The sequence below is a fragment of the Anser brachyrhynchus genome, assembly GCF_964034855.1.
Source record: "Anser brachyrhynchus genome assembly, chromosome: 7".
Lineage (NCBI taxonomy): Eukaryota > Metazoa > Chordata > Aves > Anseriformes > Anatidae > Anser > Anser brachyrhynchus.
In genome coordinates, this window is record NC_137701.1 from 17715132 (window position 1) to 17733728 (window position 18597).

The window sequence follows — 18597 nt, forward strand, 5'->3', positions numbered from 1 at the left end:
CTATGTTGCTATTAAAAAAAAAAAAAAGTCGTGACAGAGCTTGTTCCTGAAGCACTTTTTCCAGTCATGTCAGGGGTTCTGATAAAGATTAGGTTAAGACTTCAATTCAGAAAAAAAAATTCAAAAAACCCACAAAATATTTTATAGAAACATAGTTTTGTAATAAAATACAATTCCAGTATTGAAAAGTTTGACAAAATATTTGATTAACTTCACTGGAGTTTTGCTTTGCCTTTTTTAGGAAATTTTTAAAGAAATAAAAACATTTGAATTGACAAAATTCCTAAAGGTTGTTTGATAACAACAACAACAACAAATATTATCCTTTCAGAGAAGAGAAAATTCAGACCTGTAAGTGTTAGGAGTTCCAAAAACAGAGAAATGCATGAAGTTAAGTTGCCGAGTTGTATTCATAGCTTAATACCATATATTTTAATATTTTTCTAGTAGCATTTTTTATTGTTTTACAAAACTGTAATACTTATTTCCTAGTGCAAATTTGTAAAATAAACCAATCTTTTTAAGTTCCTGAAGTACCAAAGAAAGATGTCCACAAAGAAAAAATACCTCCTGCTCTACCAAAAGAAGCTACGCACCTTAAAGGTACAAGACATTCTGAGCGGGGTTTGAAGGCTAAAAGATCTGTTTTCATGTATATATCTTTAATGATTTTGAGAAAATTCTACATATCATAATCTAAAGTGTAGTTAGCAGCCACGGTATAAAATTTATTTATATATATATATATATATATCACCTGGAGTTGTTCTTGAGGGGAAAAAATTGTTTAGATTTAACGGCAAAAAGCAAGGGACCCTGCTACATGAGATCAGTCCAAGGAAAGCAATAATTATAAAACAGACATTGAAAAATTGATATAGAGTAGTCAGAGAAGTCCATCTCTCAGCACTCGAGAAGTAACTCAGTTTAGGACATAACAAAAATCTTTCTTCTCGCAACCTGCAGAGGTCAGATCATGGTACTATACAAGGTTATTTCTTCCCTCACTTATAACAAGACTAAATTTGAGGGTTGATACAAAATAGACCTGTGTGTCTTAAGCTGAGCTTGAATATTTGATTTTCTCTGTTATTTGTTTTCCACATTGTCTTGTTGTCTGAAGATACTACTCTGAGTTAATTTAAATATTTAAACTAATATCTTTCAAGTACATGAAGTTTATGAGGAAATGTACATAGAAGAAGAAATTTCTACTGTTCATAGAAAAGAGGAGGCTCCACCACCTAGAGGTATATGATCTTGATCATCTTTCCTGAAACTTGCAAAGTAATGACCTCCAAAAAAAAAAAATTTAATAATGTCCATAGTTTAGGTATTGTTCAGTATAACTAATATTTGTGTTCATTCTTTTTGTTCCTTACTTACTTGTCAAACTTATTTTTCTGTGTGACTTGTCTTTCTGTCCTATATAAATTCTTAAAATGAACTAATATCTTTAAAGTGCCTACAGTAGTTAAGAAAGATGCTTCAGAAGAAAAAGTGCCTATTGCTGTGCCTAAAACAACAGAACCTACACCAATGTCTAAAAGGCCAGAATCTCCACTATCTAAAGGTACTTTAGTAGCCCAATAAATTGAGGTCTTGTCTTTTGATGATAATATATTTTGTGTTTCTTACGTAGTTACTCATTTAATATTTTATAATCCACGTCAGTTTTGTGATACTCGTGTTACACATGCCTGTTCTTCTGTTTCCCTACTAGTCTTATTTATTTGTATGTTTACTTTAAATAATAAAAATTAAAATCAATAAATATGTTTAAAGTGCCTGAAGTGCCCACGAAAGGTATCCCTGAACAGAAACCTGTTCTTCAAACTTCAATTTGTTTTTTGCTGAGACTTTTTTGAACATGTAACTGTTGTCAGACTGTCCTTTAACATCTACTTGTTTTGTATTACTTCTCTGTATTCCATATTTTATTTTTCTATTTCTCAAAAGTACATATCTTTAAAATTTCCAAGCTACCTAAGGAATCTGTCTCAGAAGAGAAAGTACCTTTTGCTTTACTTAAAAAGGCAGGAGTACCACCTGAAGGTTACATGTCAATAAAGGTGACACTCTGAGATTTCTCTTCCTCTTGGGCAGAAGGATTAATATGAAAATAAAAAAAATACCCTTTATTTCTCATTTATAAAAATTAATAATTAAAATTAATAAAATTAATAAAAAATTCCTAGTACTGTGTAGTACTATACAAATCTTTTTGCATTACATATTTCTTTCCATATCTGATCTTATGAATCTTGACAATATTCTTCTTGTGACACTCTTTCTTCTTAATATCACATATCTTTAAATGCCTTAAACATAACAAAAATAAATGTTGTTTTCTTTAAAGTGCCAGAAGTGCCCAAGAAAATTACAGAAGAGAAAGTACCTATTACTGTGCCTAAAAAACTGGAACCAACGCCAGCCAAAGGTATGTTTCATTACATAGAACTAAAACATGGAAGAGAAAAAAACAAACAAACAAACAAAAAGAACTCTACCTTGATTTGGTGAATTAGTTTTTGACTGTTTGTATGTTTTGTACTATTATATTTATTTTCTGTGGCCACAGTTTGTATATGTTACTGCTTTCGAAACTCTCTTTCTTGAGCGATAGCTGTAATTAGCATATCGGTGAGTTAGAAATGCTCATGTAACTGGGCAGAGATGAGATCAATCCTCAAGGACCACAGCAGAAATCCTACAGTAAAAAATTAGCTGCAAAAGAGTGTTTAAGAAACTCAAAATACACAGTGATACAGTCGTCTAACACAGGGGAAAACCCTCCATGAAGAGACAAAAAATTGATAACGAGATGATATCATCATGCATAGAAGAATGTGACAAGGAAGGCAGAATGGACAACAGCAGTCTTCAGTCGAATGCAGATCCAGGGAGGTCATTGACTTAAATGGAAAAATAATTTAATGTAGAGGGATGTGTTTAAGTCAGCCACCTTGCTGATCTGCATTTGATTAAGGCTTTAAAAGGCTCTGAGGTTTTACCTCAGACTTTACAGGGGCATAAAGGAATGTAAAGTGAATAAACATATGAAATCAGTGGTTCCATTAATTTTCAGTTTCTACTCCAAAGTTTTGAACATAACTGTAAAATCCTATATACTGATTGAAAATAATTTTTTTCCTCAAAGAACCTGAAGCACCCAAGGAAGTAGTTCTAGAAGAGAAAATCAAAGTTCCTGTGCCTAAAAAGCCAGAAGTACCACCAGCTAAAGGTACTTGTCATTAATAAATCCATAACAATAATTTGTTTTCCTTCACTGATAAAATCTTTTGATACTATTTCCTCATCTTTTCTATCTCCTCAACTGCGATTTATATACTTCATTTTTGAAGCAGACTCTTTTTCTACTTGATACTCTCAAACGTCTATCAATCTTGATTGAGAGCAAAAAGCATGTTTGGTAAAGGATATTATCTTTAATTGATCCTACTTGGTGTCCTTTTGTTTGTTTCTTTTTCTAATTTAATGCTATCTAAATTTCTTTATATTCTTTGTATTAACTTAAGTATTAATTTTAAAGTGCATGAAGAGCCCAAGAAAGTCCCAGACAAGAAAATACCAGTCATGGAGCCTAAAAAACCAGAAGTTCCACCACCTAAAGGTATTTGTCATTATGGAGAAAAATAAAATAATAAAAAACAAAATGGAAAATATTGCTCTTTATTGTTTTGACACTATAGAAGACAATACCCAAGTCCCTTGTGGAGATTTTCTTCTGTTGTCTGAGGTTTTCCAAGTGAACAAATGTTTTGTTTTTCAACATGGAAAAAGATAATCCTTGTAATTGGTGTACTCACTAACACTATTCTGCTGTTGTTCTTTAATGCTGTTCATGAAATTCTTATAGTAAAATTTATTAATATTTTTCAAGTGCCTGAGGTACCAAAGAAAGTGGTCACAGAAGAGATTTCAGTCAAAGTACCAAAGAAGCCAGAACCTCCACCAGCTAAAGGTAACTGCTGTAAACAATGAATGACAGAAAAACCCTTTGTGTATTATTTTAATAAATTAGTGTATTATTTTAATAAATGGTTATTTTCTTGTATTATAAATGTTTTATATTTGTTGTTGTTGTTTAAATTGTACCTTTTATATGTGTGAGAGAGATAAACAGAGAAGCTAACCTATTTGTAGCCCGTGAAAGACCATTACCTCAGAGAATATTTTCTGTAGGAATACGAAAAAGTTGATATTTACATCCAAAACCACTGATGTTGTTGATGTCCCTGAGTTTTACTTTTTATGTCCCAAGTACTAAAGACACTCTGTTTGAATTTCATACAAATAATAGAAATTACTTTCTTTAAAGTGCCTGAAGTGCCCAAGAAAGTGGTTCCAGAAGAAAAAGTACACACTGAAGTTCCTAAAAAACCAGAACCTCCATCACCTAAAGGTACATTTTCAGTACTGATAAAGTCACACAACATTTTAATTGGTTTATCTGAATATCATCTTTTTAATTCTATGTTATCCTCTTTGTTATATTCTAATATTTGTAGGTGTTATGGTTTGTGTTGTCATCCCTTGTGAATAACTTATTTAGCAACAATGGCTATTATTGGTGCACATTGGGCAATATTAAAAACAAATAGACTATTTATGAGGGGTATATTTTTCTGATGTTGTCTGATAATTTTCTCCTTGGAGCTATTGTCCCCTTTTTAATTCCAATTCTTCAAATTCCTGAAAGTAAAATAAATAAATATTTTTAAAGAACCTGAAGTGTCGAAGAAGCTTGTTCCAGAGAAGAAATTACCTGTTCCTAAAACACCAGAACCTGAGATTTTGCCTAAAGAACAAGAACCTGTGGTTGTCCCAGAACCAGAGGCTGTACCTGAAGAACCAAAACCTCTACTAGAGAAAGGTAAATCTCAACACTAATAAAATAATATGAGCAATATTTTCCTCTTTTCCTAAACACTGTGGTTTTCCAGGTCTTCTGTCTTCTGAGAGACCAGACTGTATTCGTTCTATGTATCTGCATATCTGTGTGAAGTAGGCATACACGGGTCTTTTTGAAGAATAGTGACAAATTCGGGATGTCTGAATTACCTGCGTTTTTCACTTCAATTCTTCTTACTATTTGGAGTATTCTTACCATTCTACTTACTACATGCTTTGGTTCATGAAAACAACTGTAACTAATATTTTTCAAGTTACAGTAGTAGTAGAGGAGAAACTATCCATTATAGTAGCTAGGAGCAGAACATATCAATATACTTGAAATATCAGAAGCCCTACCAAGAAAAGCTGGATGCCATCACTGATAATTCTTGAGTCTTCAGCTTATTACCTGCAAAATTATTAATATCTTTTGTCCTGTCCACTTTGTAAATACTGTGAATTCTACGTAGAGCTTAAGATATACTGTCATTGCATGTGTATGCTTACATATGTGGGGGCATGAGGTGTGTATGTGTGTGTATTTGAAGGAAGAAAAGCCAATGTGTGTTATCTCCATCCTTAAAAAGGCTAACATAAATGCTTGGTACCTCATACGTTTTTAATGTTTCCATTCCAATTGTCTTTTTATGTTTTATGATTTACTTAAAGTAGGTATATGTGTCTGAGCAACTGTTAATTTAGAACTAATATCTTTTATGTACATGAAGTGGTCAAGACAACTGTTCTAGAAAAGAAAGTACCTGTTGCAGTTTCACGAAAACCAAAGGACATTGCAGGACCCCCCAAAGTAAAACACTTTGTGGCACCTCAAGAAGTAGAACCTGTGACAGTGGCCCTAAAACCAGTGCATGCTGTGTCACCTGAGGTTACAAGGTCTGTTGTGGCACGCCAAGAAACAGAGGGTGTTGTGGCATCTGAGGAGCCTGAGGCTGTCTTGGCACACCGAAAAGCAGAAACCGTTGCGGCACCTGAGGAAACAGAGCCAGTTGTGGCAGCCCAAAAAACACTACATGTTGTGGTGCCTGAGAAAACCGACCTTACTGTGGTACCTGAGGAACCTAAGCTCGATGTGGCACCCCAAAAACTAAAGCATGGTGTGATGTCCCCAAAACAAAGGCCTGTTGTGGCAGCCAAGAAAACAGATCATGCTGGTTTGCCTGAGAAACGAGACCTTGCTGGGGTACCTGAGAAACCCGTGCCTGATGTGGCACCCCAAAAAATAAAGCATGGTGTGATGCACTCAAAACAAAAGCCTATTGTGGAACCCCCCAAATTGGAGCCATTCATGGCCCCTGAGGAACCTGAGATCACTGTGGTACCTGATGACTTGGAGGCAGCTGCAGCACCCTCAAAAACAGAGCACATTGTGGTGCCCCCCAAAACAAAACTTCGTGTGGCACCCCAAAAAGCAGAGCTTGTTGTGGCACCGGAAGAAACAGAGTTTGCTGGAGATTTCAAAAAATCGAAGCCTATTGCAGTGTCACAAAAATCAAAGCCTGTTGCGGTGCAAGGCAAGCCAGAACCTGTTATGGTGCCTAAGGATTCAGAACAAATTTTGGCACCCCGAAAACCAGAGAATTTTACAGCACTTCAAAAACCGAAGCCTGAAGTGGCATCTGAGAAGCCAGAGCCTGTTTTATCACCTGAGGAACCACCACTGGCCAAGACGGCTGAAAAGCCAGAGATTGTTGCCATACATAAAAAACAAGCAGCTCTACAAGCTAAAGGTACATCTTATGAGTAGGATGTCTATTCCTTCTCTCAAGTATAGTATGTTTCACTGCTCATAATAAAGCTTAATATGAATAACTAAAATATACTAATATCTTTAAAGAGCCTGTAATGCCTGAGAAGGCTGTCCCAGGAGAGAAAATTCCTGTAGCTGTTCCTGAAAAATCAGAACCTCCATCAGCCAGAGGTACATATTATCATGAATACATGATAAACACACCTAATCTTCTTAAACATGATTTTAACCTCTTCTGTCATTTTGAACCTTAGATTTTAAATTGTGCTTGCCGCTACAAATCACACTGAGCATGTTTGTGACAGATTGTTATTTCACAAGATTTCACATCTTCTATGTTTCAATCTGTGTACATATGTTTAAATGTATTTGAATTGTAAAATGAATTGAACTAATATCTTTGAAGTGCCTGAGAGGGCTGTCCCAAAGGAGAAAGTGTCTGATGGTGTACCTAAAAAAACAGGAGCTCCACTTGCTAAAGGTACATGTCATCATGAGCACCATTACAGGGATGGTGGTTTTGTTGTTCCTGTTTGTGTATTTGTCTTTCTTTCTTTTTTTTTTTTCTTTCAATGAATCCCATTTTAAATTGATCTTTTATAGTCATACTCTAGCATCTAAAATGTGAGAGAGATGTACCAGATACAAATTAATATGCAAGGTTGTCATATGAGGACTTGATTTTCTCAGAATACTCAGATGAAAGATGTTAAAGTTGAAATACTCAAAACCTGTATGCACAAAAAATTGATGCACTGCTTCACCATTTCATTACTTTTAGAAAGTACCAAATACTGTCTAGAGAAGTAAACATTTTCTCTAGCACCAGATTCCGTCCATCCAAAATACAAGGACATAATTCAAGTGAAGTGCCATTTGCCAATGATGACGTTGAGAGTATTTAAATACTAGAAATATTTAAAATGAATATTACATGAAACAGCTGTAAGCAGCATATAGTGTAATACTGAAAAAAGAAATGAAAAGATGACAATGAAAGCAAACCCAAGCCCATAGCCCACAGCGTCTCCAGCCCCATCTTCTACTGTGCATAAGGCTGCATATGTAATTAGCCAACCAGTCACTAGATGAACCTCTATTTTAAGAAATATCTAAACTCTTTGATTCTGTCATCAGTTTTATGATCTTTTGTATTTTTCTAAACTGTGAATTTAAGAGAAAATAATATTTTTAAAGTGCTTAAGGTGCCCAAGAAAGCTGTCCCACAAGAAAAAACACCTGCTGCTGAACCCAAAAAACCAGAACTACCACCAGCCAAAGGTATATATCATCATTATACTGTCATTATTTGAAATAAACATAGTGCTCTTCTGGAATTAAATTGAACTAACTTTATGAATTATGCTCTGAGATACGTGCTTAAGTAATACGAAATGGAGAGGCAAAAATGTGGCATGCATTACAGATAAATCTACTTCATTTAAAAATATCATCAGCTTTCTGACCTTCTTGTAAACTTTAAAAATTAAGATTTGCAGAATAGTTACTTTAAAGAGTATAAAAAGTTGTTTTGAAAAACAGGCTGCAAATATGGCTTCAGTTTAAAATACATAATTTTGCATCCCAGAATCTTTCAATAATCATTATTAATGGATGAGAGCAGCCATATCAGTTCTCTATCTCTTTAAAAGTGAGTAAATTCCACTAAACTGGAGGTGGACTTACTACCAAGACTGGATATATCTGCTGATTATTCTTTTAGCACATGAAAGGGCCATTCATTAATACCAGCCAGCAGAGAGGAGAGAAAGTACACATTTCTGTAGGAAGAGGGATCTGCAAAGACAGGAACTGTGGAAAACTGAAAATGAAAAGGAGGTTAAAATACTGGAAATAACATAGGAAAAAGGAGGGTAATAGTTAAAGCAAATGGAAATTTTGTTAACAATTGTTAGAGTTGACCAAGCAGTCATGAATGCTAAGCAACAGACCTTCAAGTATGGTTGGATTCCATACATAAGTTTCTGACCAGCTGTTAGAAAGATGGGGTGTGTTTTCTGCATTTCCACCTTGCCTCAAAAACTGAAACTAAACAAAGACTTCCCATGTCCTGCATGACATCTTTGACACCCTTGGCATACAACGTGTGTGAAGCAAAGCACAACCGGTGACTGAGTGTAAGCACAGCGCTTTCTCAGGGAAGACTGTGTGCGCATGTTATTGATTGTCTTATTGTTTCATATACATCTGTACAGCCCACAAAACTAAAATATACTGATATCTTTGAAGTGCCCAAGGTACCCAAGAAGGCTGTTCTGGAAGAACCCATACCTGTAGCTGTGCCAAAAAAGCCAGAACCTGCACCAGCTCGAGGTACTTGTTGCCCTGCACATTGACCTGAACAAGACTGTTTCTTACTATCTGAAATGTTACTTCTGAAATCTGATATCCTGTCCATTTGTGATTACCTGAAATTTCCAAGTTCTTTGTGTGAATTGGGAATTCCATTATTTAGTATTTTTATGAACAACCCAAAAGATATTTTGAATTTACTGTTTCACTTTCATATTCTAAATCTTCAGACACAAAAATTTGATTTTTAAAATTTGATCATTGCTTTTTTGTAGAGTATTGCCAAACATTATCTTAAATTGATGACACAAATGTCCCCATGACTATTTTGACAGTCTCAGTGACTGTGTACCATAAGCATGAGTCTTTCAGAATTTATAAAACAAAACAAGTTACTCAGAAATGCACATACGAAGGGAGTTATAAGAACTGATAGCATATTAAGTGCTTAAAGAAATATCTGACCATTTCAGAGAATGTAGTGAAGAAAGAATGGTTATAAAATCCAGTGAACCATATTAGCTGTGGGAGTTGCCACAGTGAGAGGAGAATTGAGGGATGAGAACTACTCAAGATAAGAAAATAAACCAGGGAAGTGAAAAGCATAAAGAAAGAATGGAAACGGAGAAGGACAGGAATAGAGATGAAGGAAAACCAGTGGGATTTCTGTTCCTCTCTCTATCAATGCCTGTATGAGGAATGACAATAGATAAGGTATGGGCTGAGGTTGTTCCCAGCGAACCATCAGATCCCAGCAGGGCTGAGAATGACAGTCTCTCTTCCCTGGGAGGGAAGGCTGCTGAGTACATGGAGGGGTACCTTTATTCTCACCTCGCTCTTGAGTCGTACATAAACACAGGCACTCTGTATCTGTTTGTGTTTTTGTGAGCAAGTGAGGGAGAGGTGGGGTTGATACCATGAGACCAGTTTGGTTAGTTTCTCGAGGGCACCTTTCGTTTATGTTTCACTGTTCATTATCCTGTTCAATGTATAAAACTGACTGTTACTAATATCTTTAAAGTGCCCGAAGTGCCCAGGAAGGCTATTCGTGAGGAAAAAATACCTGTGGCCGTTGCCAAAGCCCCAGAGCCTCCAGCACCCAGAGGTACCTGACTTCATGGATAACTTGACAAAGAAGATACTTTATCTCCTTCTCTTAAGTGTTGTCCTACCCTCTCTTGGCCTGTCTTTGTCTTAAATCTGAGACTTGCAAAGTTATGCATGCTGGGCGTACTGTGCTGTGCGTGTGAGGTTTTGAACAGGCTTTTGTGGTGTTCAGCGTCTGCGTTGCCCTGTTTTTTGTCCTGCGTGGCATGTCTTTTCAGCAATGTAAAATGAAACACACTAATATCTTTGAAGTGCATGAGATGCCGGAGGCAGAGGTCTCAGAAGAGGAAGAGGTGGAAGTACCACCAGAGGAAGCGGTAGCAGTTGCCGAGCCTGGAGAGCCAGAAGCTCCTCCAGCTGAAGGTATATGGTGGTGTCCCAAAGTGCCTGCCGTGCTCTGGGTGTTGACACAGTACTGACTGTTCTCTGCCCTTCTGCCTTCTGTGGGGAGGGGTGTGAGCAGCATTTAGCCATGCTGTGTCTGTACGAGTCTGTATGGGCCTGTGGCAGAGGGTGGGGCTGGTTGGCAAACGCTCTATCATAAGCCCCCGCTTGGGCTCTTTGCTGCAAGTAGTCCACCTGAAGGAAGTGGTGTTATCTGAAAAGGACTCTTCCTTTCCTGCTTCACTGCTTACCATTAAGCTGTTTGCGGATCTTTGTCCCTGTCAAGTAAAAGGAACTAATATCTTTAAAGTGCCTGAGGTGGTTGAGGAGGAAGAGCCAGAAGAGGAGGTGTCGGTGGTTGTTCCCCAAAAGCCTGTGGCAGTGCCCAAGAAGCCTGTGGCTGTGCCCAAGAAACCGGAAGTTCCAGAAGCTAAAGGTATATTTGTGAGAAGAGCTGCTTTTTATTTTAGTATCTTGATTAATACTTTAATTTCTTGTTAGCCACTTTTTTTGTTTAAGATTTCTTATGTGTCTCCAGCCCCATCTTCTACTGTGCGTAAGGCTGCATATGTAATTAGCCAACCAGTCACTAGATGAACCTCTATTTTAAGAAATATCTAAACTCTTTGATTCTGTCATCAGTTTTATGATCTTTTGTATTTTTCTAAACTGTGAATTTAAGAGAAAATAATATTTTTAAAGTGCTTAAGGTGCCCAAGAAAGCTGTCCCACAAGAAAAAACACCTGCTGCTGAACCCAAAAAACCAGAACTACCACCAGCCAAAGGTATATATCATCATTATACTGTCATTATTTGAAATAAACATAGTGCTCTTCTGGAATTAAATTGAACTAACTTTATGAATTATGCTCTGAGATACGTGCTTAAGTAATACGAAATGGAGAGGCAAAAATGTGGCATGCATTACAGATAAATCTACTTCATTTAAAAATATCATCAGCTTTCTGACCTTCTTGTAAACTTTAAAAATTAAGATTTGCGGAATAGTTACTTTAAAGAGTATAAAAAGTTGTTTTGAAAAACAGGCTGCAAATATGGCTTCAGTTTAAAATACATAATTTTGCATCCCAGAATCTTTCAATAATCATTATTAATGGATGAGAGCAGCCATATCAGTTCTCTATCTCTTTAAAAGTGAGTAAATTCCACTAAACTGGAGGTGGACTTACTACCAAGACTGGATATATCTGCTGATTATTCTTTTAGCACATGAAAGGGCCATTCATTAATACCAGCCAGCAGAGAGGAGAGAAAGTACACATTTCTGTAGGAAGAGGGATCTGCAAAGACAGGAACTGTGGAAAACTGAAAATGAAAAGGAGGTTAAAATACTGGAAATAACATAGGAAAAAGGAGGGTAATAGTTAAAGCAAATGGAAATTTTGTTAACAATTGTTAGAGTTGACCAAGCAGTCATGAATGCTAAGCAACAGACCTTCAAGTACGGTTGGATTCCATACATAAGTTTCTGACCAGCTGTTAGAAAGATGGGGTGTGTTTTCTGCATTTCCACCTTGCCTCAAAAACTGAAACTAAACAAAGACTTCCCATGTCCTGCATGACATCTTTGACACCCTTGGCATACAACGTGTGTGAAGCAAAGCACAACCGGTGACTGAGTGTAAGCACAGCGCTTTCTCAGGGAAGACTGTGTGCGCATGTTATTGATTGTCTTATTGTTTCATATACATCTGTACAGCCCACAAAACTAAAATATACTGATATCTTTGAAGTGCCCAAGGTACCCAAGAAGGCTGTTCTGGAAGAACCCATACCTGTAGCTGTGCCAAAAAAGCCAGAACCTGCACCAGCTCGAGGTACTTGTTGCCCTGCACATTGACCTGAACAAGACTGTTTCTTACTATCTGAAATGTTACTTCTGAAATCTGATATCCTGTCCATTTGTGATTACCTGAAATTTCCAAGTTCTTTGTGTGAATTGGGAATTCCATTATTTAGTATTTTTATGAACAACCCAAAAGATATTTTGAATTTACTGTTTCACTTTCATATTCTAAATCTTCAGACACAAAAATTTGATTTTTAAAATTTGATCATTGCTTTTTTGTAGAGTATTGCCAAACATTATCTTAAATTGATGACACAAATGTCCCCATGACTATTTTGACAGTCTCAGTGACTGTGTACCATAAGCATGAGTCTTTCAGAATTTATAAAACAAAACAAGTTACTCAGAAATGCACATACGAAGGGAGTTATAAGAACTGATAGCATATTAAGTGCTTAAAGAAATATCTGACCATTTCAGAGAATGTAGTGAAGAAAGAATGGTTATAAAATCCAGTGAACCATATTAGCTGTGGGAGTTGCCACAGTGAGAGGAGAATTGAGGGATGAGAACTACTCAAGATAAGAAAATAAACCAGGGAAGTGAAAAGCATAAAGAAAGAATGGAAACGGAGAAGGACAGGAATAGAGATGAAGGAAAACCAGTGGGATTTCTGTTCCTCTCTCTATCAATGCCTGTATGAGGAATGACAATAGATAAGGTATGGGCTGAGGTTGTTCCCAGCGAACCATCAGATCCCAGCAGGGCTGAGAATGACAGTCTCTCTTCCCTGGGAGGGAAGGCTGCTGAGTACATGGAGGGGTACCTTTATTCTCACCTCGCTCTTGAGTCGTACATAAACACAGGCACTCTGTATCTGTTTGTGTTTTTGTGAGCAAGTGAGGGAGAGGTGGGGTTGATACCATGAGACCAGTTTGGTTAGTTTCTCGAGGGCACCTTTCGTTTATGTTTCACTGTTCATTATCCTGTTCAATGTATAAAACTGACTGTTACTAATATCTTTAAAGTGCCCGAAGTGCCCAGGAAGGCTATTCGTGAGGAAAAAATACCTGTGGCCGTTGCCAAAGCCCCAGAGCCTCCAGCACCCAGAGGTACCTGACTTCATGGATAACTTGACAAAGAAGATACTTTATCTCCTTCTCTTAAGTGTTGTCCTACCCTCTCTTGGCCTGTCTTTGTCTTAAATCTGAGACTTGCAAAGTTATGCATGCTGGGCGTACTGTGCTGTGCGTGTGAGGTTTTGAACAGGCTTTTGTGGTGTTCAGCGTCTGCGTTGCCCTGTTTTTTGTCCTGCGTGGCATGTCTTTTCAGCAATGTAAAATGAAACACACTAATATCTTTGAAGTGCATGAGATGCCGGAGGCAGAGGTCTCAGAAGAGGAAGAGGTGGAAGTACCACCAGAGGAAGCGGTAGCAGTTGCCGAGCCTGGAGAGCCAGAAGCTCCTCCAGCTGAAGGTATATGGTGGTGTCCCAAAGTGCCTGCCGTGCTCTGGGTGTTGACACAGTACTGACTGTTCTCTGCCCCTCTGCCTTCTGTGGGGAGGGGTGTGAGCAGCATTTAGCCATGCTGTGTCTGTACGAGTCTGTATGGGCCTGTGGCAGAGGGTGGGGCTGGTTGGCAAACGCTCTATCATAAGCCCCCGCTTGGGCTCTTTGCTGCAAGTAGTCCACCTGAAGGAAGTGGTGTTATCTGAAAAGGACTCTTCCTTTCCTGCTTCACTGCTTACCATTAAGCTGTTTGCGGATCTTTGTCCCTGTCAAGTAAAAGGAACTAATATCTTTAAAGTGCCTGAGGTGGTTGAGGAGGAAGAGCCAGAAGAGGAGGTGTCGGTGGTTGTTCCCCAAAAGCCTGTGGCAGTGCCCAAGAAGCCTGTGGCTGTGCCCAAGCCGCCTGTGGCTGTGCCCAAGAAGCCTGTGGCAGTGCCCAAGAAGCCTGTTGCTGTGCCCAAAGTAACAGAACCTATTCCTGTTCTTAAAAAACATGAAGTTCTTCCAGTTAAAGGTACATATGTCAGTGACTGAGGCCATCCTTTTTAATTTTCTCTCCATTCAACTTTATAGACAATGCTTAAACATCTGAGTGTGTAATTTCACTGAAATTTTTATTCCTCATATTTTGAATCTCTTCCTCATCATTGTACTTTTCAGTATTTTGCATATATATGCATCTTAATATTCCCAAAAATGAAAATTAACTTATGTCTTTAAAGCACCTGAAGTGCCACAGAAAACTGTCCCAGGAGAGAAAGCGATTCTTGCAACACCTAAAAAGCCAGAATTTAAGCAACCAGAGCCTCCTCCAACCAAAGGTACATATTGCTAGGAGGTGCTTCCTGAAAATACGTCCTTTCTATTCTTTTCCCTTTTCTTTACTTATAACTCTGTATATAAAATATGTCAGTTATATTATCTTGTTGACTACCCAGGGAAAGATCTTTTGGAGCATAAACACTCTTTTATTGTTATGGACTCATTCACTGTGATTTTCTGTGTGCTAGTTGTCTTTGTCTTTCTTATGTTTTGTACGTATCTTTATACACATGCATGTAAAACAACCTAATATTTTTTAAAGTGCCTGAGGTGCCCAAGAAAGCTATCCCAGAGGAGGAAATACCCGTTGCTCTTCCTAAAACACCTGAACCACTACCAAGTGAAGGTACAGGCCATCATGGCTATTATTGTAAAGATAATCGTTTTTCCAGTTCTTCCAAACATAAGCTTTAAAAATAATTTTTCCTCTTTTTCGCCATTCTAGTGTTTGTAAGTTTTTCACTTCATGTTTTAGATTATATCAGTCTGTTTCTTATATCTAATATTATATTTTCATATATGAGAGTAAAATATAGTTTTTTAAATTAAGTATTTTCACATGATTCTGCATGGGATATTCTTGAGAATGAGTATCCTATATTATTCTCTTTTATATAATAATCAGTTCTCACTAAATTCAAGTCTCTTGAAACCTACTATTTGGTGTTATATTCATGCTATAATCTAGAATGAACTGAGAACATTACCATTTTTATTCTTTCCAGTAACAATTATTTATCCACAAATTTAATGTTTAATTTATATTGTATGCATAAAAAACACTATTCTTCACACAACCTTGAATTAAAATTACATATAAATAGTTTTCTCAAGGCATGCATTAACTGCAGAGTTAACAGTATGAACAGATTCTGAGTGACTTATGTATCCTAATGTGTTATTTGTCTGTGTATATTGAATTAGTGTTCTTTTTAGTGATATTTGCATGTTCATGTGAAATGATCTTATCATTGGAAACTTACACCAGTTATCAATGTTCTTTGAAGAATATGAAATCTTAAAGGAAGTTGAACTTGAAGAAACAGAAGAAATTTCAGTTGCAGAAGTAGAGGCTTTGCCAGTTGAAGGTATACAAAGTACCTAGAGGCTTTCAGACACCTTTTATTATTGTGCATTATTTTTTTTTTCTTGCTCTGTTGTATGTATACTAGTATGCTCTTATTTTAGTTGCTTTCACTTTGTTTCCCGTCAACTGGAGTCTTCTCATCATTTTGTTTCCCACATTTGTTCTCATGTTATTAACGTGTTTTTTTTTATATCAACTTGAATATTTGTGTTGTGTGCAAGCTACAAAGCAACAGCCTAAAGCTCTTTTATACTCCAATTAATTGTGTGATTTTTCATTAACTTCACTGGAAATGGAAAATTACCATCTTTATATTTGCACTCTTCACACACCTACTGTGGTAGTGAGTTTGTACTAAATCTACCTAATGTTATTTAAAGTGCCGGAACCTGAAAAGAAGCTTCCTGAAAAGCGAAAACCAGCAGCACCTACTCCACCAACAGAAGATATTAAATTGGCAAGAGAACTACTTAAAGGTATAAGCATCTGAATCCACCATTAACAATGGGAATTCAAACATATAATCCTTTTTTAATTATACTGATGAATCTTGAAAAGCGTGCTTTAAAACATATCACCATGGTTCTTTTTTTTTTCTTATTTTTTATTATTCTAATGGTGCGTCTTACTAATGCTAAAGCCTGTATGAATTTTCACCATATTGTGGATAAATATTTTTTACTTCACCAGTGTCATGCCAAGTCAGTTTACATGGGTTCTTTTCAAAACTTATTGATTAAATCCATGTATTTAAAAAAAAATCTTTTGAAAGTTAACACATTCTTCTATTCTTAACATAATTCTGCTATCTTTAATACATTCTTACAAATGAAAAGAACTACCAGAAATAATTTACTGGTGCTACTTTGTGAACATGGTTTTCAGATCAACTGTGGTTCATCAGACTTCTAAACAGTTAATCAGCCAGAATCTTAACTTTGTAGATCTTGTCTTTCTACTAGGTCAACAGTATTAATCAGTTGTTTGATTTTTTTGGAAAGTTTGAGGGTTTTTTTAATCTAATGATGTGTATGATAAAATTCAAATATTTTTCTTTAAAGCTCCTGAATCAAAGAAGAAAGTTGTGACTGCAAAACCTGTTGAGTCTCCGAAATTGGAACCCCCACCTGCTAAAGGTACCTACCTAATAGAAGCATCTTACTTCATTGAAGCCTCTTTTGAGCCCAGAGTTGTAGTTTTCAGTATCCTCTTCAATTTGCTTAGAAATATCAAATGGTGTCTTTATTAGGTTATAATTCAAGAGTGGACTCCAGTCTTGAATATATATGTTCATTTTGTTGTATTTATGTTCACTTTAATTTCCCATCATGATATTAACAAACTGCAAAAAAGATAATCACGGAAGAGTAAGAAAGAGAGTGGTTTTATGAGTTTGTCACTTGTGTAGATGTTCATTTCAGTTCTCTGCTTAAGGAGGAATAAAAAGTACTATACTGTTTAAATGTGTATGGCATAGCTCAACCATAGTAACTATTTGTCTGAAATGTAACTTAATTTTGTGAGAAGAAAATTTAGAGTTGGCAATGAATTGTGAATTGAGCAAGCAGCTTTGCAAGTATTCCCTTATATTTTTCATATGTACTGGACCTTTAGACAAGCTGCTAAGCAGCACAGTAAACATATCTTGTTAATGCTGCTTAAGGTTTAGCGACTAAGCTGACTGTATCTTTATGAGTATCATAGACAGTGCAGATGAGCTACATAACCATGTAATTCAAGAGAAAAGGGTGATTAAAATGTAACTATAACTCTCTTTGAATACATAACTTTTCTAGTCTTGTTAGACCATATTTCTCTTTTGTTGTTTTGCATGAAAATTTACCTTTATGTATAAGCCTGTAAGGCAACTGAAAACAAATAATGTGGAAAAAAGATTAAAAATAATTGACTTCAATCTCAGCAGTTTTACCTTTGCTTTGAATGTTCAGTAGTGGACCATCATTTTATCTGTGTGTGTTTGGAGTGGTTAGTTGTTGATTAGCTCTTACTACTGTTATGAACCTGTAATAAAATCTGGAATAATATTCTTTTAAGTTCCTGGACTTGTAAAGAAACCTCGCAGAGTAATTCCTGAAGTTACCCCACCACCAAAAGAAGAAGTTGTTTTGAAAAGAGGTATAGTAGCTTGTAGTGGTATAAAATCCCAGCATATTAACATTGCTCAGTGTATTCCCTAAATAACATTGGTTTGTATGGTGTGAAAAATTACATGAACAAAGTACTACTTCATGTATGTTTATCGGGGAAAGAGTTTATAGCTGCAGGAATGAAGCAAGAGTCTAACAAATCCAAAGGATCTATGCAGAAAACAGGCAAGAACACTGAAAACTGCTTCCCTTTTATAGCTCTCTTCTGTTTTCCTGTTCCATGTAAAGCTTATGGAAAATTTCCAGTTTCTTCAGCTTGTGGACACTTAAATATTTTCCAGCAATAGTGTAAATGTTCTTAAAAATCACATAAGTAAAACAGTATTCTCTTTTACGTTTTTCTTAAAAGTACTGCACCATTCCCAAGGGTTAGTGGGACTGTTGGACATCAGTCCTGTTTTCTGCAAAGTCTGGGGCCTTATAAATTACTTTGTGCTCAGTTACTGCTTAAAAAATAGATAGCACTAATTCCCATTCTCTTTGAAATACGGGCAGGGATCATTATTCATGCCCACGTACCTTGCAGCTCACCTTCTAATTTCAGACAGTCTAGTAAAACATAATGTTCATTTTTCTGACATGTCTCATCAGATACCCAAAATGGATATCTGAGACGACAATTATAAGCAAAATGAAAAACAGTCACAATAAAAATTTGAGCTCTCCAAACACAACAAATTATTTAGCCTTCTTCCCTCACTGAAGTCAAT

At 36.4% G+C, this 18597-nt stretch overlaps 1 protein-coding gene across 1 annotated transcript in view; it reads left to right on the forward strand.

Moving 5' to 3' along the window:
* Positions 1-18597, forward strand: part of TTN (titin) — a 244079-nt gene that overhangs the window by 118175 nt on the left and 107307 nt on the right. Inside the window, exons 153-180 of the mRNA XM_080599478.1 lie at positions 526-603; positions 1170-1250; positions 1463-1573; positions 2360-2440; positions 3161-3244; positions 3554-3634; positions 3905-3985; positions 4343-4426; positions 4748-4897; positions 5646-6665; positions 6773-6856; positions 7092-7166; positions 7883-7966; positions 8936-9019; positions 10020-10103; positions 10358-10468; positions 10800-10925; positions 11192-11275; positions 12245-12328; positions 13329-13412; positions 13667-13777; positions 14109-14324; positions 14533-14631; positions 14895-14978; positions 15640-15720; positions 16100-16195; positions 16781-16855; positions 17775-17855. Coding sequence (XP_080455604.1) covers positions 526-603; positions 1170-1250; positions 1463-1573; positions 2360-2440; positions 3161-3244; positions 3554-3634; positions 3905-3985; positions 4343-4426; positions 4748-4897; positions 5646-6665; positions 6773-6856; positions 7092-7166; positions 7883-7966; positions 8936-9019; positions 10020-10103; positions 10358-10468; positions 10800-10925; positions 11192-11275; positions 12245-12328; positions 13329-13412; positions 13667-13777; positions 14109-14324; positions 14533-14631; positions 14895-14978; positions 15640-15720; positions 16100-16195; positions 16781-16855; positions 17775-17855 — 3594 coding nt within the window. The remainder of the gene's footprint in view (positions 1-525; positions 604-1169; positions 1251-1462; positions 1574-2359; positions 2441-3160; positions 3245-3553; positions 3635-3904; positions 3986-4342; positions 4427-4747; positions 4898-5645; positions 6666-6772; positions 6857-7091; positions 7167-7882; positions 7967-8935; positions 9020-10019; positions 10104-10357; positions 10469-10799; positions 10926-11191; positions 11276-12244; positions 12329-13328; positions 13413-13666; positions 13778-14108; positions 14325-14532; positions 14632-14894; positions 14979-15639; positions 15721-16099; positions 16196-16780; positions 16856-17774; positions 17856-18597) is intronic.